Source organism: Hermetia illucens, chromosome 1, assembly GCF_905115235.1.
Source record: "Hermetia illucens chromosome 1, iHerIll2.2.curated.20191125, whole genome shotgun sequence".
Lineage (NCBI taxonomy): Eukaryota > Metazoa > Arthropoda > Insecta > Diptera > Stratiomyidae > Hermetia > Hermetia illucens.
The window spans coordinates 44902277-44929691 of NC_051849.1; the positions used below are offsets into that span (position 1 = coordinate 44902277).

At 41.3% G+C, this 27415-nt stretch overlaps 1 protein-coding gene across 3 annotated transcripts in view; it reads left to right on the top strand.

The window, feature by feature from the left end:
• LOC119655582 (chloride channel protein 2) overlaps positions 1–27415 on the top strand; it is a 129406-nt gene that overhangs the window by 24816 nt on the left and 77175 nt on the right. Inside the window, exon 1 of one of the 3 annotated variants that reach the window (XM_038061525.1) lies at positions 15946–16214. The exons of 1 other annotated variant lie outside the window; for it this stretch is intronic. In XM_038061525.1, coding sequence (XP_037917453.1) covers positions 16133–16214 — 82 coding nt within the window. In that variant the 5' untranslated portion in view covers positions 15946–16132. Of the gene's footprint in view, positions 1–15945; positions 16215–27415 lie in introns of those variants that run through there. One more of the 3 variants, XM_038061555.1, reaches the window with a different exon arrangement.

Genomic DNA, 27415 nt, shown 5'->3' on the forward strand with positions numbered 1-27415 from the left:
ACTTCTATGCAAAAATATAATGCAAAGAGGCAACGCATGTTCCTCGGGGGTGACCTTCAAAGGAGCACAAGAATAAAAGTTAATTAGTATCAGGGGTGCCCTGCTCAGGCCTTCATTGGGAGGTAAGTTTGAATTAGAATCTAATGAAGCCGCGGCCCAGATGTTAGTACTTGTAAAGCTCAATCGGAAACTATTTTTCCGTGCAAGGAAAACAGTCTAATTCAATATGGTACGCACAATTCGGATTAATATAGCGCACGCCGATAAGGAGTTCCATTGAAACTTTATCTGCATACCACGTACATTCATACAGACAAACGTACATTGTGCACCCCATGTAAATAAGCGCTTTATGATTGTACAATATTTCCTTTCATTATTTGTTTGTGATATCATTAAATATCTATTGGATGCGTACCGTGCACAATGGAGACTTGCTAGAATTATTATTAGAATTTAATCCTTGCATAACATCCGTATGTACCGCGTAATGAAGTAGAAAGTCAATATTCCACTCTAACTCTGGATATTTACTTGGAGCTTCTGGTGACGAAATGTTTATGCAGTTCTATTTCGAGCTTAATTACGTCTATTGGTACTTTACTTACTTTACTTCAAAACAAAGATTGAATGAGTCATTCCTTTCTACAAAGCAGCTTTCACGTCACCTTTCCGGCCACTAAGGAAAGTGTGGGCTTACATGAGTTTCGAGATGTACCATTTTCCAGATCTCTTCAACAGACTAAAGTGAGACATATAACGTACATACAAAGAATGACAGTTACGTGGGTCATCCGTGTGAAGGAGGTTTTTTTCGTTTTTTTGGGAGTTTTTTTGTGAGGAACTGGATAAAGATACAAATGCGAATTTTTCACCACAAAGTTTTTTAATATCTTGAGCATGTGTAACCATTTTTCACACCAGCGTTCGGAAACTAGGATTATTAACAAATATTGAAAGGCAAAATGGTTGTTGTCTTATTTAACTTTTTTTGCTTTGTTTGCAAAACAAAAACACCAAAATCGGTTCAATGTTTGCCTGTCTGTCTCTCCGTCCGGCTGTCTGTCTGTCACATGGACTTCTCTCAGAAACGGCTATACCGATTGACATGAAATTTAGTGAGAGGGTGGGACCTGTGAACGCCCAGACATGTAGTTAGTGACATCTTTCTATGTTGAGATTAGAAGGGAGGAGGGCTCATACATGCAAAAGGGGGGTGTAAACATTTTTTCCACTGAATATAGTCATGTTGGGTGCCAAATGAAACGCCTCGATTTGTACTTTCCGATGCCGGTCTTGTTCGAAAGGTGGGGAATGGCAGGGGTCAAAAGTGATGATATCTTTAACGAACCCATTCTCGGAAATTACCCAAACGAAAAATCTGAAAAAAATCATGAAGCTGCCTCTATACGGTGTCCAGGCCTCAAAATACTCCCCATATCGATATCTGTTCACATTAAGTTAATAATAGTATATCACTATATTTTTGGGGAAATTGAGTAAAAACTCCCCTTAAGTTTATTCTAGAGTTATAAAAATTTTACTAACAAAGTTCCAGTAGCTCAAAGTTGACTTTACTGTCTAAATTTACTGCAATTAAATATCAACATCACACTAAATTGAGTGGTCTGATATGCTAAATGTATGCACGTAACGGGCTGCGAAGAAACAATTAAAATCTTTCATACTTGAAGCGCCGAGCTTCTTTGACGACTCGTTTAATGCATAAGAAACAGCACAGCACAATCGCAATTTTTCCAGTTTGCGCATCATAGAAATATGTTCTGAATAAATCGTAAAAATTTCAAAGAATTTCGCTGGAGATATTTTGGGCTATGGTGGCACACGATTTTTAACATGCAGATTCGGAAAAAAACAGATTTAAAAATTCGAATGTGATTATTCCCCATAAAATTCCAACTGACCATGAATTTGCTATACCTGCTGAATAAATCTTAGGTTTTTTTAAAAAAGCACATCTGGCTTCAATTGTCGCTCTTTTAGTAAAGTCATTCGAACGTCGGGTAAATTCACGCTTCATTACGCAGCTTGACATAAACATGACAGATTACCTGTTTAACTGTAATTTTCGAACAAGTGGTAATATCGAAAAATCACTTTGCCCAAATATTCTACATGATATCTGGATACAATTGATGCCAAAAAATCGATTTCTCGGACTTCACACAAAACCTTAAAAATGTGTTACGAAATCATGATGATGTGAAAATGACAGGATTTGAAAAGGATTTTGAAAAAAAACATTATTAAACATCGGTTTACTGCCTATTTGTCTTCCTGTCTGTCACACACGGCAGAGATGGGACCGCGTCTTCTGAGTTTGCGTCGTAGATCTGTAAAGAGGAAAACGGGTTACCTATAAACAGTGAAAACTAAAATAGATATTAACTGTATTCATTTAAGTTGAATAGAATAAGCTCAAATACTGAAAGAAGATCTCAGATAGAGGGAGAGAGAGAAAGTAAGAATTCTCGAAATATTGTCGAAGCGGAATATTTCGAAATTCCTCTTAAGTAACAGCGTTTGGAGTTGGTTTTCTGTTTATAAGATGGGGTGAGGTGAGAGCCGCTTAAAGAGGGAGTTGCCCATGACAAATACTACTCGCGGTTAGAGTTCCGGCTTTCGGCGCGAGACTAGAACTATTGGAGGCGCTATACAGCTACTCCTCCTCCAGGGTTGGTCGCTAGTTGTGGACAGAACGTCCCGTCTCTTTGGTTGTTTTGCGATAGGTTGCCAGGCCGATGGTAAGGACGTTTGCGACTCTGGCATTCATTTCTGGACTCCTATAGAACTGCAGATATGAAGATTGATGACGAGAGATCTACCGATTCATGATGTGCGAGTTTAAGTCATTGGGGATCATTAATATCAATAGCAAATTGCTATTGTTGTTGGGATGAACAGCCCTATGTGGCCCTATGTAAGATTGTTCCAGTAGTTTTCGTATTGATTCATATTAAGACAAGTGAAGAACTCCAAAAATGCCTGAAAAAGAACGATTTTTGGGTCATGGCATGCCTCGATGCGGACGTGGGATTAAAGGGGTTTTTCTAAGTAACGCTCGATATTTTAATCTTCTTTAGAGGTAAAAGATAGAGTATCCATTCCAGGGACCAATATTCCTAAAACAACTGCAACTACCATCCACTATTAAAATTTGTGCCATCATAAACGGGGGGGGACCTTCCACATTATGATTTTGTTCAGATATGTTTATTAATACAATACACCCACGCGTGTACCTTGACTGCGCGGTGTTAAATCTGATATATTGGGTGTATAGGCTAGATGTTAGGATAATAAGGTAGGACAATCGCAAAAAAAATAAAAAATGCGCAACTAGCGGAAATCAAAGCGCGATGGTGACAATTTGGGGAAGGTAAAAATTATGGGATGAAATGACGTTTTTCTAGGAGGTAAATGGTCGTGCGCAGAGGAAAACAGAAGTGTTGAGTTGCTGCGAGGTCATTCTACCGAGGAGTGAGAACTGCTGGGGAAGCCTCGACAAAGAAAGTCTTGACACTGAGAATCAAGGGAAGTGAAGGCAAAGGATAATCAACAGGTCAATCAAGTATTGTTCATAGGAAAGCACTGAAATTTGTTTTACGTGAGCAAGGGTAATGAGGCAGAAATGCCGCAAGCACGCTGTCAGCTGGGACAGCTATGAAGGACCTTCACATTTCCAAGCCAGACTAGGAAAAGTTTAGCGAAATTGTGATTAGGTACTGACGGACTTCTACAGTCAACTTTCACTACTTTTCATTCAGTTTTTTGAATACCTCTGCCCTCGTTGGTGCCATAGTCAACCCGGATGGTCATTCTACCCACCCCTGCATTTACGTTCATTACAGTATATTACTACATTCCGGAAAAACCTTCGTTTTTGTCCTAAGAGTACAACATTTCGTAATAACTTAATGCGCTCTATTACGTGCCGTGTTCGACTTGTTTGAACCGATTATATAACAAGTAATAATCAAAAAATAAAATAAAAATATCCTGCTTCCTTCAAGTTTTATTTTTAAGATACGTGCTTGTATAGTCCGCGGATGGGTCTTCTTGGAGCTGTGCAGTGGTGTAAGTCGTGGGGGAGCTGAAGTTTATTACAAGGAATTGGTAGCGATGGCATGTAGTAGTGATTGGCCCACTATATTTCGTATTGGGTTTTAATGGCAATCATATGTTATACAGTCAGTCAAGTAAAACCATGTTGGGAATAATATACATATACCAAAGTTGTTTAACAAACTTTCTTTGCACCAATATGCAGGAAACGTGTCCCACGGCAATGCGCAATGATATTGATGAGGAGTTCTATCTCCATCAGCCTGGACAATCGCTTAGTATTTCCGAGACATACTTTCCACTAACATATTGGGCTGGAATCAATTACCAAATTCATCGATTTTTTCCAGAAAGCCGTTTCAAGATACACGTTTTCATCGTAGTTTCCGCTTGATGCAAGCACAGACATTTTTACTCCGATAACCATCAGGCGATTGTGCAGGCTAATCCATCCAATCCACGATACCATTTTCCCGTTTTCAGTCTGTGCAAAGCCAGTTGCGATTTTTGGGGTCATTATCATCCTGAAAGACAAGTCCACGTTTTTTGAGTTGATTTTTCATAAGACGATTAATTGTATGTTTAACGGTGGGCTGGACATATCCCATAATTCTGTTTGCATTTGCACGCATCTGGTAAATGAGCGCGACCGGGTTTTGGGCCAAATTCTACTTGAATTGGCACAGGTGATGAATCTTAGCCATCTGTGATCCGTCGCTGCTAAGTAGTGCGAGTAGATTCCGCCCTCGATAGTCACCAGTGGGACACCAACTGTACCCGCTGAAGGGCCTCCACTTTGGGTTCGGATCATCCGTCGGCCATCGACAGGATTCCGGTATCGCCAGTATTGACGTAACCTGCGAGATCATACGATTCGGATACACTGTGTATTTGCTGTCATCCGGACTCACGTAGTCTGACACCACTGTATGCTACAACGTGTTTAAAATGGAGGTCTAAGGTGAGGAGATACAGGAGTACATTGAGAGCATCTACGGGGCAGGACGGCAGAGCCCCGGTAGCAACTGAATACGTGGTCCTTTGAATCCTATTAAGCTTCGTTCTATTGTGTTTTTTGCTCAAAGCCTGGCATCATACAACAGAGCCGTACTTTACAATGGGACGCACCACCGCTGTGTATATTTAGAAAACCCGTCTCAGCTGGAGACCCTACTTCTTTGCAAGGTTCTCTTGGAGGCATAGAAGGCTATACAGGCCTTCAAACCCCGCAGTTCTATGTCCAAACTTCAACTTCGCTTTGGAACCAGCATTACACCCAGAGACTTTATATTGGAAGAAAGAACAATCTTTGTTAATTCAACCGCAGTAGGTGAAACTCGGGTATCCTTGTCTTGGTGGAATACCATCAGTTCCTTTTTGACTGGATTTATGTCCAGCTCGCATATCGCGCTCCACAGGCACACCCTTCTCAACGCTCCTTCCATGATGTCACTCATAATGGAGGGAAACATCCCTGATACAAATTTCACCAAGTCGTCGGCATACGCAATATTTGCGAAATTTCGTCCATCATTATTAATCAGAGGAGAGATAGCGCCACCCTGGGACATATCTTTGTTCACAGCTCTGCAAGTGGCTGACTCTCAGATCCGACTGGACTATCCTGGTTCTTGGAATGAATATTATTCACTGCGGAAGATACCCCTCCAAACCAATATTGGTCAAGGTTTCCTTGATGCCGTTGGTACTAATATTTTTGAATGCTTCCTCTCTATATCCAAGAAGGCAGCTAGAGAATACTGCTTGTACTGCAATGTCCGCTCAGCCATGCAAATTATCTCGTGGAATTCGTTGAAAAATAGCACATTACTCCAGTCGCATTAAATGTTTTCCTGTGTCGAAGCGGGTCATTTTGCAACGTATTTTTTGAACAACAGTGGTTTCGCCGCCATTTTCAAATAATTTGTAATGGAATGCTTCCAGTTGGTTTGATGCGATGTTTTCAGCTCTCTCTGCTTTTATTTTAATTGCCTTGGGCGCAAGAACAAGTCAACCATTCACGAAAACTCAGCTGTTATTAATTTTTCATCCTTCTCGATCACTTTTCCTATTGAACCTCTTTTCGGAAAATCGTCAATGTTTCGACATTGTTTGCATGAAGTGGGTACAATTCTTGACGAACGATTTCGACTTCCCAATATACTTGATTCTAGCACGTTTTAGGGAGTGGTTAGTTCTAAGTTGGGGAACATAGCATTCATAATATAAAACTCGATACTACAAAAGTTATAGCATATCATAGTTGTGTTTTTCGTTTGAATTTGTTTCACCATATGGAAATGAACAGTCTTGCATATATATGGCCCATCTGTGACATGTGGGTTTTCTTGCTTGCCGCAGACTACCGGGCAATTACTCTAGAATTCCGCGCGGGTGAAATTCATCTAACAGGCCATGACATAATACATAATATTACACCGAATAATATGAGGTTCGTTGTCATTGTAGAAACTCTACAGCTCATTTCGCGACTTGGTCTTCCGGAAGTCTTTTCCCTAACCATCTCGATTTGTAGATTGCGAAATACACTGTCTTCGTCAACACAATTTCCCCAAAGCTTTCGTGGTTTTCTCACTTCCTGTTCTCCCTTCGACCATATTCTTTCAGCGTCCAGCCCATTGTAAAGCTCATGGTTGTATCTGATTCACCGTTGGTCGTTCTCTAGGGTCCATGTTTCCCATCCGTAGTAAAGGACAGTGTTATGATCGTTTTGAAGACTAGCAGGTTTGCTTTTCTGTATATGCGGCTGCCTTTTAAAATCGGTAGGCTAGAATAGAAGGCAATATTTGTGAGTAAAATTCGGCGTTTATTTCGTCCACTTAATTTCCATCTTTCTTTAGTTGTACATAAAATTGTCTACATTTTCCAAGGAAAACGTTATACTTTGTCTCGTTGCCATCATCTTTAGCGTTTGCGGTATCATTTTCGTCTTTTTTTTGGATCTGAATGACTAAAGTGGTTGTGCTTTGATCACCAAAGTTAAGCATTGTTGAATCTGGTTGTACTTTGATGGGGAACCTGACGAGAATTTCATTTTTTACTTCTATTCATTCATTAAGATTTATTCAACACAAAAAAGTTGGAGGGGGGGGGGGGGAATGAAAATTTTTTTTAAGGCAGATAATAACACAGGTGGACTTTCTCGCCATGGAAAATTGTCTTGAAAACTAGAACACAATTGGATTTTTGACTATTTATCAACAGAACAGTGATATAGTCAAAGTTTTTCACATAAGAACACAAACCGTTCCGGTTCCGGTTTCTCGACTTTTGTCTAGGAGGGTAAAGCGCAGCTTCCTTTTTACGCTTTGTTACTTTTGCTGTTGATAAGTGACAAAGAAGGTATGGTAAGCTACTTAAATTATTATAACATTATTCTCTTTACTGTTCGGCCAAATCCCCAGAATCTTGGTTAATTCTCTCCGATTTCCATTTATTTCTATTCGTAATCGCTTTTCAAGGTTATGCAATTCTTTGAAGAACCCTTTACTCTAAAGAACTACTTAAGCTAATACCTCGGCAACAATTGTTTTAAGCACTATCTCCCTTTTTAATTATTGTAAACAAAACTCTTCCAAGTAAACTTCGAGTAATTAGTTATGTAATTATTGTGGTGCCACTGAATAATAACGTCGTAAGCTTAAACTAATAAAACATAGTTGATTGTACATATAAAAGATTTAATTGCTCATTCTTCTTGTGAACTTTGATTCTGATTTTTACTTTAGTTGTATGCTGCTATCCCCTAACCATTGGTATCACATTCTAATGGCAATTAGTGATATTTTCACCTTGCAAAGCATATATCCAATATCAAGGTGTGTCACGCATATGTAGATGAACTTCTGCCAGATTTAATTAAATTAAGGTAGCGGTTACTAAAAATCTAGATCATGATAGTAAAACAATAATAAAATGAATCAAAATCTAGAGAAGTTTTCGACTGATAAAAAGCACTTTACGATGGTAATTCATCACTTGCATATCTTATCGAATGCATCTGAATAGCTTGGAAAAGATAAGCTTGAAAGCCTGATAAAAACTGACACTTTCGGTGGAACAAGTGCTTTGTCTCTGCCGAGATTTTTATAGGTTGTCGTTTTTATTCAAGATATTCTGGATAACCCAGGATTACTTGGCTTCTAGCCATTGCAGCTTAAAGTCACAGGCTAATAAAACCATAAATAATACATATGTATGTATCTTAGCTCATATGGGCATTCCAATATCTATATATGTATCTCAAATCATGTCGGAAGCCAGTTACGTGATAATAAAAGTTGTCGAGATAGGGGGACATTGATATGTACCTCTTTCGCAATCCAAGGGTTGTTTATTTCACTAATTAACACTTCGTTATTTACAATGTTTATCTTGTGATCATCATCTACCAATGAAAATTAACAAATCGTTCAATTCAATCAATTAAGAAGCTATTAAAAGGTGTGTATTGTTTAAATGGGGCGTCAAATAAAGGAGTGGAAAGTGATTTGGATCTTTATCATTTTATGGATTGCGCATTTACGAACGTGAATGTATCAATGTTTCTATATGATTATACACAATTATATGCATTTATTTATTTATGATGACAATACACAGAAAGCAAATTCCTTATTACATTTTTTTCACAGGGGGGGGGGCAAGTGAATGGTTTAGTTTACGCTTAAAGCTAGAGGGGGACATAGAGTCAAAGGACCCAAGCTGTAGGACATTGTAGGACCAGCAAAGCCTCGGGATCGGAGAGTGAAAGTAAATCTCGAGCTCCGCGAAGGGTGCATCACAAATGTCCGCACTATGTGTGTTATAAGACGAGAAGTAATATCCGAGTTGGCGGAGCAGCCCTTCAGATAATTGCAGAGTTTGAAAAGAGTACGCATATCAAGGAAGATACGCCGTTACTGTAGGGAGGGGAGATTGAGGGTGCGGAGTCGTGATGGATAATCAACCCGTGGAAGGTTCTTTTTGTAAAAGAGGGTCCGGGTGAATTTTGTCCAATTCCAATTGCAAATTCCCTCGACTGGTAGGTTCAAAAATTGTATTTATCGTTCGCATTTAGGTTTTATTTGTTTGCAAAATCATTTTATAGTCATGGGACGCCCACTTATTGGGCAGCAGATCGAAGAAAAATCTCCGACTAGGCGTAAGCTATGAGTTGTTTTCAGACTACCCGACCGTCATTATACACTTACGAATGTACCTCGTATAACAAGCATTACAAGGAGGAAGCTTACAATCAAATCAATGAATTGATTGAATTTCCGAAAGTATATATGCTACGCAGTCTTCTGCAAATCAACACTACCTTAAAAACCAATGGTGAAATAGACAAAATCCTGTTGACATTCAACGAAATAATGACTGTAGCTGTACGTACGACTCTCTACCCTACGCCCACGTATCGTCACTCTTCCAAAAAATAGTACAGCGCATACCATACTATAGCAGGTTCAAGCAAAGCGGAAGTTTAGAAGACAATAGCAGGCTCACAGATCATCAGACCTAAAAAACAATTGGCTAGAGCAAGTCGATCCCTCCATGAAGTCCGTATGGATCAAGGGGGAACAGGAGCTACAAATTTACTTATGAGGTTTGTCGCTTACTGCATCAACTGACTTTTCCTTGTGGAAAGCTACAAGAGAGCTGAAAACACTTGCTCAATGCGAATCGTCACTAAGATCAGCAGACGGCAACTGGGCAAGAAGTGATGCCGAAAAAGGGGCGGCATTTGCAAAATACCTGGAAAAGGTATTCGTTTCTCACTTACCAAAGATGGAGTCAAGACTTCCCAAAAGATCCATGGCTCCACCGAAGGGAAGCTTCTCATTTAGGATCAAACAAATTGTTGAAGTCCTTAGGTGGATATGACCTAACCATGGGACCAAACACAGGTTGCATCTTATAGGCCTATAAATCTCATACCCCCCCCCCCCCCCTTTCAGAGTTATTTGAAAAACTAGTACTTTCAAAAATATCACTACATCTGGTAGAAAACAAAGTAACAAGTTCACAAGATCGTCTCTGAAATAAGAAGTGCATTGAAGAATACAAAGTGTTGTTCAGCGCTCTTTTTGGATGTGGCGCAAAAGATCGACAAAACGTGGCACATACGGCTTGATTTTTAAAATAAAGAAGCCGTTTCGAGTACAGATTCATTAAATTTTGGAATCTTCTCTCTTGGAGCTCAAATATAGGGTGAAATACAAAAGCTTCACGTCTCGCGAGTACCGCATCTGAGTTAAAATCCCTCAAAATATGTATTGGCTTCTTCTTGGTTTACGAAATTCAGCTACGCGAAACTATAAAACGAAAATAGCGGCTGGGAGTTATTTGAGAAAACCGCTGATATATATTGTCAGCGCTGGTCTTTCGACACCTCGCCTCAGTTCAGTCCTGGTTCCAGAATGTCGCACGAAAACGAGAAAGTCATGCAGCATTTATATAGAAATTATATGTTTGCAGCATTCTGTATGGCCTTCCTAAATTCGATATAATTTCTGCTAGGACCATACTCGTTATGTCACTTTGTCGCTAGTATGCTCCATGTTTTGCTTAAAATTGAGTTTTGCAACTGTCATGACTCCCAAGTATTTGATAACCAAGACCTGTCGGCGCTGATTACTTTGCCTGAGCATACCTCTGCATCTTCGAAATGTTTTTCGACCACAACCAATACTATGTCATCGGCGTAACCTACCAACCTGGACACCTCCTTATTGGGAAGATTCAGTTCATTACTGTGCATGATGTTTTATAGTCGTGGACCCAGTACAAACCCTATGGGGTACCTGCGGAGACAACGTACTTCTCGAATCCACCATCCATGTTGTGATACCAGGGCCTTCGTTTTTGTAAGTAATTATTGACAATAGGAGCGCAATTTGTGGGGCCGCTAGTCGGTATTCGCCATGTGGCTCCGCCTTTTGTTCAAAGGTGATTGCCTTGTGACCGTTGTACGTGAAGTCCTTGCTAACTTATTAGAACATATCACGTGCCAGCGCAGGCCTGACAAAAGTCAGATCTACAATTGGACTAGATCCTCCTTACTAATAAGTGTTTACATTACCTTCGTTGGCCAGAGCAACATCCAACTGAGCGAATGCTTCTAATAAGCACTACCTCGTTGCGTTAGTCTCTTTGCCGCTTCACTGGACGGCCCACGCATTAAAGTCACCGGCAATCACCTTTGGATCTCATCCTCTTGCGTTGTTATCAAGATCGTTTAATAGACTTTCAAACTCAGGCAGCGTACGGCTCGGTGGGGCGTAGTAGCTGTGTGTACAGAAAGCCACTAACCGGCTGATTCATGTTATAGTGTATAGTTTGGTGACCGCACGTCCATGTCGTCATTCCACCAGTTGAATCAGTGACCCATACACCACCGTAAAGGTTTCTGCATGGTTCACTAATGATAGCAATCTTCGTCACGGATTCGTAAGTGGTTTGATTGATGTTTATTTGTATTAACTTCATTTTTTCACTGCAGTTAACGCCTTCTTAAACTCTGGGTATTTACCACTTCGTTATCGTGCCCCTCCTTTCATTCGCACAAAATGCATTTGGGATCCCTATATCCAACACAATATCTCCTTTCTCCCCACAGGTTCGACATCGATTGGGCTGATTGGTGCTGCTAGTGCATGCCTTCGCGAAGTGTCCAAACATTAGGCATTTAAAGCATCTATTTAGAGAGATCTGTTCCCTTAGGCGGCAGACAACCCATCCAACCCGAATCTTTCCCACGGCCAACAACTTCTGCGTTGCTTCCACTGACAGTCGCATTGTGGCCGTTTGAGTATCGCCATAAGCTTTTCTAAGGCTCATGATAGATTTTTTCCAGGTAGGGCAGATCTCTTCACTGGGTGTTACCTCATCGAGATCCTTGCACTGTATATATATTATTTTTTGTGGGAACATGAGTTGATAACTTGGTTACGAAAACATGAGATCGCCTTTCTGGGTCCTCCTAATTTTGCTGACATTTCCCGTAGGTGGGGGTCAGATTTCAACTTTTTTACTATCTCCGCATACGACAGATTTCCTCTGTTGGAGATTAAGATTGCCTCCGGATGAATTCCCACCTTTGGTTTTTTGTTTCTTTTTTTGTTTACGATCCTAGTCCATCCACCGTTTTCATCTTCCTTTGATTTTGCTCCGCTAGCCGTCATTTCCACTTTGAGCGCATGTTTTTTCCCCTTTGGACCTTCTGGTTCCGTTTTTTGGACTGCTCAAGAGTCTTTTTTCATCTTTGACCCCTCTTGATTCCCCCAATCTTCCCCTTCTTTGTCTCGTACTTTCTTATTTGATCGAAGGTCGATAACCTTGTGCTTTGGTGTTACTTGGGTCGCTTGTCACGCTTTTAGGGCAGCGGTTTTCAGCTTTTTCTTAGGTTTCCCTTCTTCTTCCTGCGATCTATTATAAAGCATCCTAATTGCTCTCATCATGTTCTTAGTGACTTGGTGCACGTTGTGCTTGCCCTTTATGAATTCAGACAGCTCAACTATGTTAGCCCCAAGTTGCATGAAAGGTAGTTTTTCTGGGTCAGGGCTCTGTTCTCGGTGAGTCTTGGTTAGATTACTCCGTTTAGAGACTCTTTCACCTTTCTCAATTGCTGAGTTTCCATGAGCTTTTTTTGCCGTCTTTGGTATTGGAGATCGTAAAATTGATGAGCTTCTCCTGAATGGATCTATTTGCAGTTGCTGGAGTACATCTTGATCAGATACGATGGGTCTCGAAATAACTTTTTTTGCCCAGCTATCTCCTTTGCAATTGGTGTTCTTAGCAGAGTTGTATTTTGTTCGAACACCTCTTTCTCCAAATTTAAAACACTTGTAGCATGACATGCGACGGTAGCCAAGTTGTTCACCACCGAGGCACGGCAGTTGAGGGAGATCCCCCGACTCGAAACTTTACTCCTTCTCAATTCGTCTATGTTGGTTTTATTTTGTGGGTATCCTTACCATCAACATTTTGGTAAACGCAGCAGAGATAAGCAAACACTAGCCCATGCACAGCCAGAAAAGAAAAGTGCATGAACACATTTAGGTATCACTAGATATGTCTCTATTCGCCACCTAGGGTCGCGCCTGATGGGCGATCTGGCAGCTCCTCACAGGACAGAGGAAAAATTGCGTCCTATTTTAAATCCTACTTACATTAGCGCCTTGCGGATCATTTTGGAGCAGTGTTCGGAGTTCCGATTTTCACTTTGCCTGCTTTTCATCGAGAGTGTATCTGGAACTCTCTTCGCACGCTACGGCAAACTAATAGCTATTATCAAAGCCATATATGATGGAGAAAAATGTTACGTACTGCATTGAGGTAAAATTTCTGAGGAGTTTGAAGTGGGAAGCAAAGTTTGGGAAAGCTGCATTCTCTCGCCGATACTATTCTTTCATGCAATTTATGACGTTCTCTATGCAGTCTTGTTCGGGGAAAGTGGAGGGCTTTGGTGGACCATGACATTTTCATCAAACACTTTGACTGTGCTAATGGCATCTGTTTGCTCTTTCACCGAGTCATGGGCCTTGGCCAAATGGCACTGAATTTGAAAAGAGAGGCAAGCAAAGTCGGACTATAGATAAATATCAATAAAGTCAAGGTCCTCAGTCTGACGGATCATCGCACTCTTTCTACTTATCTTGATAGCGTTGTTTCTGCAGACGGTGTTACAGTAACGGTGGTGTATTAAAAGTACTGAATCTTTTCGCTGTGCAAAATTTGGAAATGTAGATAATGAACAGCAACATTAAGTTAAGGTTCTTCCGCGGTAATGTACTCTTGATGCTGTTATTTGGGAGCATCATCATCAGGGCGAAACAATCGGTACCTCGGTGTAAGCCTAGGTAAGTAGTTAGCTCCAGATATCCTGGTTTTATACCAGGGGTATACCAGTTCGATATCTCTGAACGGATATACCATGGCTTCTTTTTCTACAATAGATATTGTCTAGGTCATCTTGGCTAGGTCATCCTCCTGGATCATACTGATTCAGTTCCCCCCCTCCCCGACGGTTCTGATATCACTCATAAATTTGATAGTTATATTGGCAACGGAATCTTTGCGAGCGCTGTTATTCAAAAGGTCCAGACCTTCGTTAACACCTGTCTCTGTCTTGCATTCGACGTACTTTGGCTTGAGGAAATCCCGAACGATGAACTGGGTCGACGTAGATGTATTGATTGGAGGGCGGAAGTTGCAAAGAGAAGGGGAGGGGGAGAGAAAAAGGGATGAATTAGCTGCTTTCTATGCCGTTGAATGGACCTTTCCCAGAACGAACGAGTAGGTTGTCGTGGAGACATATGACGCAGAACAGTAGAGGAGGGTTGTACCTAGCTTTCTCGGGAATACCTAAAGGGTTGGACGTGGCTTTCTCGGGAATATCTGAAGAGAACTATAGTGTAAGTAAGGGCATAAAGTTATATTTACCATAATTGTTAGCGGATAACATGCGCAGGGGAAATACTATACTAGCATATGCATCAATAAAAGCTTGCCTAACTTCGGAAATGGTGTCTATAATTAAATTTCTTTACTTTCTTGACTAGAAAATACACTACAGTAAATGAAAGGGGTCCATTCGAGTTTCACGAGAATTTATAGTGCAAAACCGACCCTGAAATGATTTCACGAGTTTAAAGAATTTTATACCCTAGCTCGTGAAAACATTTCAGCATCAGTCCCGCATATTCCCCACTCCTGTTCCGTACTGACAACCCCCTTGCAGTGTTCATCCACAGCAATTTAGGATAATATGTATAATTTGTATATATATATGTATAATTTTGTACTTTCTTCAAATTTGTATCTCAATTAATTCCCCCCAAATTTTCTTACACAGTCTTACGATTTGATATTATTTAGTATCCATATTTAGAAGATTCTAACTCCTTCGTTCCCTAGAATCATATTTCTATTTACATAATTGTTTCCTACACCCTCCAGCAAGATACGGTTAATCATTTGCTTTAATTTTTATTCAAATTCCTCTTTGGAGGGTGCATGGCTTTTTTATTGCACATCGCTAATCAATGTTGTTGTTTACTGGGGAACGGATCTGCTACGCGATCTTGACCTTGCAACGGCTGAGATGAAGCAAGAAGATTAGCGTTGCAGCTCTATCAAAGATTGCTTGCAACTGGAGGTATTAGCTCCGAGCGCACTTAGTTGAATCGCGGGCGGTCGACTTAGATTGTCCTTTAGCCACGCTCAGATTGTCCTTGGAACAAGACAGGCGTCAGAAGGGAAGAGATCTGAGAAAGGGTAAAACAGAAGTGAAAAGAAATAAAAAGGTAGTGCGGAAGTGATCAATAACAAATGGTGTTGCTGAAAGTGCACAAATGCTGGAACTTGCCGATATTGGAAGATTTGCCAGAACAGGGTTTTTGGGTAAGTAATTGTCAGGGTTCTGTTGTGTTTAGTCGATGAAATCACGAAGGGTTCTCTGTATGTAGTTGGTTTTAATTTCAAGTGTTCAGTAAGGTAAAGAATTGAATTCGCAACAATGACCAGTGCTCCTACAGCAGCCTCACGAAGCTGGAATTTTAATTGCGCTATTTGTTCTTGACGCTTCTATAAAAATATCCTACGTCTACCGCATCAATCGGTCACGCGCTACTGGCCATACACAGAAGGAACACTAAATCAAACAACTTAATCAAATCAATTTTCTAATTTGTAATTTAGGGAAGATTCAGAATTGGGCGAAGAAAAAATAAAGGAAACCTGGAAGGTGACAAGCTGCAGAGTGGCAACGGTAGACTTTCTATTTTTCTATAAATTGAAGTGAGGACCTCCAGAGGAAAGCAAGTTGCCTCGAAATCTTGAAAAACAGCAGAGAGACTGCTGGGCTAGGAAATTATATGTACTTCCGGACGGGAAGGGTAGTATGCAAAGAACGAGTACATAGCTGTGTTTTTTTTTGGAAATTTTTGCTGTTTTGGCTTCGAGACGTCCTGCGTCACTAGTTGGGTTGTAGGGCTCCAATTCTTTAGCCAGGATCAACCGCACCATCAGGACTTGAAGAATGCCGTGGTCCTTCTATCCTCCGTTCATACGTAGACTGGGAAACGGTCTCGATTCAAAATGGAACACCTATGATTCGGGAGGTATGCTCAACATATTCTTCTGTTAGTTATAAGCAATGCATGGCATGTATAGCGTTAAAATGTATATGGTTATTTGAATGCAATTATGAAAAACTTCATTATGTATCTAAATCGCCGGGTCTTCGATGTGATCGGCATATTAGTTAACGTCGGTTGGCTGCATAGATTAAAGAGAGTTTTTTTAATTGGCTAAAACTGTATTTCGGGAGCCAATTGTCGCCTTACCAGTATATGCGAAACAAACAAAAACAAAAAATCCGCACCTGTGAAATATACCTTGTTTTTCAAATAGTGATGTGTGGAAATGTCTAAAGTCTATGAAAAAGTTTTTTATTTTTAATGTGGTTCCATGTAATCAATCACCAGCTGGAATGATCAATTGGTTGTACCCATCGTAGAAAAAACAGCGAGGCAGGCGTTTTAGATGGGATGTTCATGTAATTCACGCTAATGTGACTTGATTAACTAACTACAAATTCGATAAACTACTCAGAAACATTTTATTTAATTATATTTTCATCATATTATCTACCACCATTTTGACAGTTGTAGGCTTTGTAGGTATGCATAACATGGGACACTTTCATTTCGAGTCGCCAATAAATCTCCAGACACGAAGGGGAATCCCCCTTGCTCCTCTTCCTGACGCTACCTACCGAAATAAATTACCAACTCTTTTATATCTGAATCATTCGGTTTCCTCATTTATCTAATTTCTGTTTGCATTCTGTCATCGTCATCTCTAACCATCTAAGTCTCTTCTCGCTGTGTTTCTAGTGATGATTGGACGATTTTTCTTTTTCGCTGATATTTTTTTTAATATGTATTTTCCTATATTTTGGGAACCACTTCGTCAATGTTATATGTACGTCTGAGGACATACCTATAGCGTATAAGTATTCGCTGGTCAATTTACTAGCCAATTGCAACCACATCTCTGATTTGTTTAAAATTTAAATTGATTTCTCAAAATTAATGATTCTTCCTTCATCTTCCCCATTTTATTCAATTTTTCTGGATATTTACTGACTGATTTGAGGCTTCAACGCGCGTTCTGCAGTAAATAATTGAATGCGACTGGCATAGTTTTGACATTTCTGTTGTTTGTAGCAATAGAACAGACAGCGTTTTACTCTTACACGCCATCGTTCGCAGTTCGTTGTATTTCGTTTCAATTCCGCCAGGATTTTCCAAAACGCCCGCACTTCTCCTCTACTGTTCTACGCAAAGTGCTCTTAAGGCGACCCACTTAAAGGCCGACTTGAGAGAATGGATTCCACTGCATTGCACAGCCAGTAATGGAATTGTTGGCCTTTCTTTATATGTGATCTATCCACTGCCACTTCCGCCATACGATCACATCGTAGTAATAGAAAGAGCACTAGTATAGAACAATCTCACCGCCGGCAGAAATTACGATTCTAAGATTTTAAATCTCTTTGAGAATTTACCTCGGTTCAGCACATGACATTTTGTGCTATCATATGTCGTTCTAATAATTGCTATTAAATTCTTCGGAATTCCTCATCTGCGTCGACCACGCCAGATACGCTCTCTTCTCATGCTATCGAAAGCTTTATCGAAATCGATGAAGAGCAAGTGCAGTGAAGATTTTAATTCTGCACACACAATGTATCGTAGGATGTTAATGTGGTCAATGAAGGAGAATCCGGAGCAGAGACCAACCGATCCTTGTCGAGCGGGAGTTTACCGGATGTGATACGGTGAAGCACTGTTGTAAAGTGTTCCTTGAATCTGTTCAGCTGCTCATCATTGTCGATAAGGAGCATCGAAAGATGCGACCACACGTAAATTCTGTCGTGATGCCGTATATATATAAATATTCATATATATGCATACTTTTTTCTGTTCGTACACGGAGGTGGAAAATCTTAGAAAGACACATCCGGTCCAGCTCCGTCGCGCAAACGCCGGGGCTACGGTGGGCGCGTGTGGGATTCACACTCACTGAAAACCACTCCCGGTCTCTTCAGTCTCAATCTCCTGGGAGCACCATTTAGGTGTTACTTCGCGGGGTAGGCTTGCCCTTAGATACTCAACCATTCGTAGACTCGCCCCCATCCTCCTCAGACTCGCCTCATCTGCGTTGCCAGAAATCATGCGACTCTGGTCTTGCCGCATTCCCACGTTCCGTATGCCCCTCCATACATCTTGCATGGTACAGCACACACATATCTCTCGCCAGAATGTCGACAGGGATCATGCCTGCCACGACCAATACTGCTTCATCTGATGTGGTTCTAAAAGCACTGCAGACCCTCAGAGCAATCAACCAGTAAACCGAGTTCATTTGCTCCCATCTCTGATTGTTGGCAAGCGCCTCTGCCCACACAGGTGACGAGTAAAGCAGGATGGATCACACGACTCGGGCTAGAAGCAATCTCCGACCGTGTTTCGGCTCGCTAATATTCGGCAACATTTTTGCAAGTGCCGCAGTGGCACTGGTTGCCTTTTGGCATGTATACTCTAGGTGTTCCCTAAAGCTCAATTTGGTGTCAATTATCACCCCCAGTTATTTGATAGCCGGCTTTGATACGACAGTATATCCACTGACTTCCCGTTTCACAGTGTTCTTTTTTCTGCGGTCCGTTATTAGGACCGATTCTGTTTTCGCGTCCACCAGATCAACCCGGCTCTTTCTAGCCAGAACTTTCCCGCTCTCACTGTTTCCGTCGTGTAGACCTCCATATTTTCTGGTTGTTTTGCTGTAACAACCACTGCTAATCATCAGTAAAGCCGGCAATCGTAGTCCCTTCTGAGACAGGAAGAGTAAGTACCCCATCATACATGATATTCCACAACAGGGAACTCTCAATATCGATCCCTGTGGTACACCGTCTGTGACAATGCACTCATAATTTTTTTCAAATTCGCTAAACACCCGGGGTAACCTATCTCAGCCAACGCCCCTTTAATTCTGTCTCAGTGGGCCGAGTTGAAAGCGTTTTTGACATCCAGCGCTAGTGCGCCATAATAGCCGTCAGAAATCAGTACGTCTTTCGCCAAGTTCACTACCGTGCTTACTGTAGCTACCGGAGAATGGATACGTCGAAAACCAAGCTGGCGCATTGCTGTTTTCGACGAGGCGTAGGAGTCTGTTGTAGATGACTCTCTCCATCATCTTACTTATTATATCCAACAGACAGATAGGACGATATGATGCTGGATCTTCAGGTGGTTTGTTAGATTTGGGAAGCTGCACCAACTATTGCTTTTTCCACTGGACAGGGAATATTCCTTCTTTTAGCCACGCCTCGAAGCTGCTGCTCCACAGTTACTGGAGGTCTTGTTTCCTCATTTAGCTGGACAACCGCTTGCCTTGCCCTATTTTGATAGTGGGGGAATAGAGTAACAACAATCCGTTTCAGTAGGCGCGGACAGGTCACCTGGAATGTGGAGTGGAGTCTCCGCAGCCGTTTCATTACCATCCTGTAGGCCTTGCCCGAAGCGTTTGTATCGGTATAGTCACACAGCTGTTTGAAACATTTCCTTTTACTCCTCCGAATGGCTTCCTTTAAGTGGCCATGCAAATGCCTCTTCTCGACCATCGTCACCAAGCTTTTCTTTGAGCTTCTGGAAGAGCCTTCTTGCCCGGAAACATGCGGCTCGCAAACTTGCGATTTCGTTGTTCCACCAGCAGTTCTCTAGCTTGGGAGGTAATCATGCGACACTGTAGCATTGGGCCTCCGCTGCAGGGTTGACTGCTTATTCGTGGGAAGAAGTTGGGGATAACAACATTTTAAATTCTTTTGAAGACGGTACCCAATACGGTTAAGAGTAGCTGAAAAACACGACACCAGAGCGGTTCTTCCCCCTTCAGGGTATAGATTTCGAGTTCATGAGGCGAATTTATAGAATTTTGGTGGATCGTTCCTGCCTGCTCTACGTTGCGGCTAGGCTGGTTAATCGTTTCACCAATCAATATCTTGGAGCGAATAACAGTGGCATCGCAAGAGGAATGTATCGTTCTGGGTGTTTCGTATCAATAAAAAAGCCCAAAGTTAAGAAAAGAGCTGAGCCGGATCACGTAAGCACTTCTCCGAAATCATTCAACAAGAGTGCACAGATGCGTTGGAAACTACTATCTCTCCAATGATATGTCAGTCAAAGAAATCCTCGAAGTGCTGAAGTAGAAACTTGCGGTATGCTTAAATCGCTTCCGTAGGTAGCAAAAGAGCAGCGAAAGACAGACAGCACCTTGTTCTTTCAAAACCAACGGGGATTCTATAAAAATCTCACTAACTCAGGTCGGGAAAGTAACCTCGATCCGGATCAAGTAAAAGACTTCTGAAGAAGTGATTGAGGCCAACCTATCCGTTGCAATTTAGAAGCAGCGTGGCTCCTACACTTTATGCAATTATGCGAGATACTCCCCGAAATGACCCTGTCTGACATAGCTAAATTCAACGTAGAAACAGCCCTTGACAGGTAAGTGGAAGGCGCCAGGAATTGATAAGATTCACAACTTCTGACTGCAGTACTTCAACGCTCCCAGGCTATTGGCTAATCATTTTAAGCAGATGGCGACGATTGGACGCAATTAGTACTTTTCGAAAGTGATTTTCTTTCTTATATTGGATAAAATATAGGGGTGCGAGAACTCAAAATGTGTGTCCCAAAAAATGAAACAGGTCTCGCTCTCAGAACCTATACAACCAAAGAATTGAGTAATGCATCGATACAAAATCAAAATACAAGTTTTTTGCGAACATTTGACATGTTCAGCCGTGATATTCGGATGGAGTTTAGAGTTTAGACAAGCGTCGAGCAAAGGTCGTTACGAACCCCATGCCGGACACAGTACTGGTGACATCCACATCCAAGCTACGACCGAGACAGACTCCTACAAATACCGTGGCGGATACGGACAACTATATCCAAATTTCCAATGCATCATCCAAACTCTTTCATGGAGCGGATGAACCTACTTTGTGACATCGGAGGTAGGGGCGTGGTTGACGTGGCGGTACAACATCGTCGCCAAGTCGACGCGCTGCGCACTTATTTTTACAGTAAAGAGCACGCGAGTCCCTTGCATGCAGCAGTCTGTAAGGCAGACTGTGGGCTGACTCCACTTAACTTGATGGATCGATCTTTCTGAGTGGGGTGAAGTCGGACCAAGACCGGATCGATGAATGGAAGTCGAAGGCAATGTATGGTAAATACGTGAATTGTCTTTGGTAACAATTTGTCAATTTGCATTTGTCGAACAGATGGCTGCGTGCTAGTGAGCTCTTTGCTGAGATGGAGGGATTCATGTTTGCCATTCAGAACGGCGCGGTCGCCACCCCAGCTTATAAAAAGCTCATAATGAAAGAGCGGGTGGAGAACGACTAATTTCAGTAGGTAGGATCGTCTGAGCCTAAATGCTTGGCACTTAGTGGGCCTTTACCGGATACCGGTTGCTGCACGGTTGTCCTAGTATTAGGTAAAATCCGGCATCTGCCGAGATTGTGACAACAAAGCACTAGAATGTCAAATTTTGTATTTCTCTTGAATTTATCGCAATCTAAGATGTGTATGACGCCGGTTATTTAAAGTGAACTCAAATGAACAGCGGAGTTGGATATATCAAGGAATGTTTTGAATTTTTAGTTATGTACGAATGGAAAAATGTCCATGGGAAATTTCTCACATAAGATGAACACAAAACTTTTATACCAGAAGCATGCAGCTTCCGGTGTCCCGACCTGTTTTAGGAATACAAGGGTAACTAATACGTCTACAATGTAACAAAAGTATCAGCATTTAATTTATACGATCTAGGAACCATATGACACTATATAGTAGCAATTTCATATCGTTTTTCAGACCTTTTGGTGGAGTAGTTTCGGAGAACTGACCCGTGAAAACAACTATTACTTTTTAGTTCCCCTCTCAGCTTTGGAAAGTACTAATCGAGACTGTTAATTTGACACCCCACATGACTACGTTCGGTAAACTCAACGTAGAAAGATGTTACTCCATGCATGCGATAAGATTCACAGTTCCTACCTTTCCACCAAATTTTGTATCAATAGGAGTAACGTTTCTGAGAAAATGGGTGTGACAGATAGACAGATGAACAGATGGACGAAGAGACAGTTGATCAATTTTAATAAGGTTTTTAAAAAAGGCGAAATTTGTAAACCAGTTTTATGTTCGGTTTCTCATTTATCCCTCAATTTTTGCTAATGGCATTCCTTTGCCGGGGAATTGAGTTCTCCAGAGGGAGTACTAATAGAATGAATTCTTTTTGAAAAAAAACTGAAGTTCGGGGAACCTGAGATGCAGCAATGTGCCTGATTTTTCTGGAACATGTACATATATATGTATGTAGCATGTTAGAAAGAAGAATGTTGACAAAGATTTCTTAAAAACCTTAAAGTTAATACCGTACTTGATATAGATATGATATAGAATATAGATATAGATGCGGTTAACCTGAAATAAATCTAACTTCAGCCCGAAGACTCAACTAAGGAATTATGGTTCAGCATGTTTAGTGTGTATCACGCATACGCTGCGTGAGCACGTATCGGTCTAGTCGCGCCAACGCTATGGGAGAATGTCATTCATCTCTCCTTCCCGATATTCGTTTGATGAAGATGGGTTCAGAATTTCGAGGTTTGGACCAGTTTCTGACGGCTTTGAGATCATTAGAGGAATTTGATCAATTTTGAATAAATTAGGGGGCTTGATTGGAGCGAGCGGTTTATCTGTCAATGATAAAATGACGTACTGTATCTGTTTACCCCAGGTTTTCTTCTGAATTCTTTTATACAATGCAATATCATCCACTTATCAAGATTCCTTATTTTCATATCACATTTCAATTGAATTTCACTATTTGCGTTGATATCGTCGAGACATTCAGATACAATGCTAATGCCATAAGCAAATATTTCCCAAGGCAGTGGAGCGTTGATGTGGCATAAGCTAGCGAACATACTCCAAGTGCTCATAGTCATTCCTACACAAGATACAAATAATAAGTCTGAAGCTGATCTCGTTTCTATACGCTTACTATAATGACAGTGTTAATTGTTGGCCCAGCTCTCGTCAATAGTCGGCGAATTTTGCATTATTTTGAAATTTGCTTAAGATATTCAGAAACAGGTCTTTCATTGTGGAGCTAATATTGCTGGAGATCAATAAGATTCGAAAGGCCGCCACTCACGTGATGTGTGGGAATGATAAGAGCGTTTTGTTCACCGATATACAATCATCTCGAGGGTCAAATGGTGCGAGTAAGATATCGGCACTCTGGCCACGGTTTTCCAAGGTTTCAATTGGTATGATCGCTCCGAATGTTCTACTAGATTTTCCAAAGCTTTCAGCGTCAATTATACGAATTTATTATAATAATTATAGCTTTGATTGACGTATCTTTTCCCATTGAAAAGCAAAAAATCTAGAAAGGAAGCTATGGAGAATACTAAAACTCCGCATCTCTCGGAAAGTATCTTCAACTCCTCTACAAGTTTGAATCGAAAGTGCAGAATCGATCTGAAACAGACCCTCACATTCCTGGGAAGTCTTAATGGCCATTATCATAAATATCCGGTTTTACGGTACCGTGGCTTTCAATGGTTCATCACATGAATCGTTAACAACAATTTCAGAAGTCACGAGGGAGTTTTTCCCAAGTATGTGCCCCAATCATGTGATCCTATAAATTGGGATGTGAGTCAGATACCTTTTGTTTTCGGATTAGCCGCTAAGTCTGAATTCGTCTGTTTTGTCTGTTGCTCAAACATACCATGACAGTGTTTAATAATTGCATAAATTAATACTTAACCGGCTTTCTTGAATTGTTAGTGTTTTTTTTCTGGATAAAATATTGTTTACATGCTTCGAACTTGGCAAACAGAATTGTTACAATGCAAACAGATTAGTATTCTGAACCTTAATTACCACACCGGGTTCGAGTACTAGGTATTGAACTTTTGTTGATGCTGGAGAAGATATGCATAGTAAATATTTTTTACGCTGGAAAGTTTCCATTCTGCTGAAAGGGGACATATATATATATATTTATCAAGCAAACAATATGCAATCGGGTGGCAAGGGTAATTTTCAAACTTTCTTTTGTGTACGTCAGATTTTGGAACACATATTCACATCAAGTTAGCTTAGTTTATTTTACTAGGGGGAGCCACAGCTCCGAGCGCTTAGGCCCATTCTCTATTAGCGAACCTGAGAACACTGTCCGGAGCCAGAGAGTATGTAGATTCTTCATTGAAGAAAACCTTGCCAAGGTGACTTCGTCTGAGATCTGAGGAGGCCGGGTAGCTGCATAAAAAGTTCAGGGTCGTCTCCTCCTCCTCCTCACATTGCCTGCACATAGTCGAAACCACCACTACAATCTTTTCCATAAGGTTGTTTAAGGAGCAGCGTCCCGTTAAAAGCTTTACTAGGGTTTTCATGTCTCACTTCTTAGGGGACAACACAAATGCCGCTCTAGTGACCCTGGGCTCTTTCACAAGGATTTTCGCCTGCCGGCAAGAGTCCAAATATCTCCACTCGGCTGCGTGAATCCTTGTAATTTCAGCCTTCAGAGAGGACTTGACCGTAGATGGTCGGATTCTGGTTCTGGCCCCACCATTGTGGATCCAGACACTCGGCGAGCCAATCTGTCAGCCTCCTCATTATCAGCGATGTTAGAGTGCTCCGGCACCCACAACAGGAATGTTTCGTTCAGTCGGCCAAGTTTCAGCAGCACCTGATGACAACTCCACACCAACGCCCAACTGTCGGAACAGATTCGAATGGTGCGACCCCTCCATTTTTGTTGCAGATATTCTTCTGCTGGCAATGAACTGGCACATATTTCCCCTGGAATATGGTAGTCATTTTTCCGAGGGGTCGGGCCAGTTCTACAATCGGATTCCCCGAGAACACCCCTGTGCCCGATCCGCCCTCCATTGCTGACCCGTCGGTGAAGATTATTAAGTCTGTAATCTGAAAAGACTCATGGCCATTTGTCGACCATTCTTCCCTTTCGGTGATTAAGACAGTATATGTCTTTTCAAAGCTTCAAGGGCCGCAGTCGGCGTAGTACTCATTGCTCCAGTAATACTTAGGCATCCAAACCTTTGAATCTGCAGCTTCCTGCTGATAGTAATATTCAGTCTTGGCCACTGGGGGGTTTTATTAGGGATGATTACATCCACTGTATCCGTTTTGGTGAAAGTCCCCAGGTCTTACCTATTGCATTCCTACAGCACCAGAGCAATCTGCAGGATTTCTGATATTGTTCCTGGATATGGTGCTTCCTCGATAACTTGGAGTCGAAATGTTTTCCTAAATACTTGACTGTTTGTGCCAGGTGAATTTCCAGCCCTGGTAAGATGGGTAGCGCATAGCTTCCCCACCTGTCGTTCCTAGTGAACATAACTAGTCGTCTTCCTAGCGTTCACCGTCAGTCAATTGCGGGAGCACCAACTGTGGATTTCATGCAGAGGCGAAAAGGCGATGTCGGAAAAAGAATACGCCTTAGACGCATTCATGGACATCGAAGGTGCCTTCGATTATGCCTCATTCCCGGCAATTTGTGATGCGGCAAGACAGCATGGAATTGAACTGCTGCTAATCAGTTGGATCCTTCACATGCTTGAGTGGAGAAAAATCGACATATTGGTCAGCCAGAACTCTATTGAAGCAGGATGTCTTAGGGGCTGCCCACAGGGAGGGGTTCTCTCTTCGCTGTTATGGCTCTTGGTAATGGATACCTTGCTGCGGATCCTGGAGGAGAGCGCAAGCATTTACGGACATCCTCACACAACTTTTATTTTCTTTTCGATAAAGATTGGGTTTCCAAATTCATCCCTGGAGGGAGTGGAGAGTTTATTGATTGGAAAGAAGTAGATCCTCTTTAAAAGTTATGACCCCTCGAAGTTATTTTTTATATCATCATGATAAAGTTTTCGACCCTTCTCCATGAGAGACTGGAGTTGGAGAGGATATGTAGAAAGAAGAAAAGGCTTTCCCCTATCTAATCACGTTGAAGAATTCCGGCAGTCATTGGCGAGGCCACTTTCATGCCATAAAGATTGGGTTTAAGGGGGTCATCCCGTGTGAAGGCCGTTTTTTTCGCTTGTTTTTCTAGAAATTTTTTGTGACGAACCAGATGAAGGTACAAATACGAATTTTCCACCATATATTTATTGATATTTTGAGCATGCGTAGTAATTTTTCCAGCATGATAGCATCGTTCGTTATTGAAATACAGAACAACTTATACACTCATCTCCAAAAGAAGGTGGTTTTTCTGCTGTCAAGCTAGAGGGCACTGTGATCATCTTAAAGAAAAAATGTAAACGGCATTTCAACATGCGGACTTAACCACAGTCCGCAAACTATGATTATTAAAAAAATGTTGAAAGGTAAATTTTTGGTGCCTTGTTGAACTTTTTTCGTGAATTTTGTTGTTTTTTCAAGGCTTCTTTAATGAATAAAAAAAAACTACTGAATGAACCGCAATTATCCTAGTTTGCAGATTGTAGAAATATGTTCTGAATAAGCCGTGAAAATTTCAAAGAACTTCGTTGGATAGATTTCCAGAAAAACGCATTTAAAAGGTAGAATGCGATTTTCAACAATAAAATCTTAACTGATCATTAATCTTGCATACCAAGTCCATAAGCCTTAGGTTTCTTGAAGAAACACATGTAAAGCCTTGGTCTTTTGGACTGATAGATACTCACTTTATTACGGCGATCGACATAAACCGGGCATGTGATATTTTACCTATTTAACACTGTAATTACCGAACGACTCCGACACTATATCTAGATACAATTGATGCTGAAAAAAAACCGATTCCTCGGATCCGACACACGGGATGATCCCCTTAATTTTGAACCCCATTCTCGCAAGGGTAAGGAAGGATTGAAAAGTAAGGCCTGCAGCCTCTTTTTCTCTCAAACCCTGCTGAAAAATCAAGTCAAAGTCACTTCTTTTAGAAAGTTATGTTGCTTTAATATTATCGTGATAAAATGTTATTTGTCAACCTCACCTCCGGAAGGAGAAGGACATGCATGCCCATTAAAAATCCGTAGCAGTCGCTACACCTCAAAAATTTAAAATGCCTCGAAAAAGGCTTACTGGCGGGAGAATAATAGCCGTGATATGCAAGGGGGTTACAGAGGGTGGCCGCGTCCTTGCCCCTCCGCCCCCCCTTCCGATTTTCGCATATC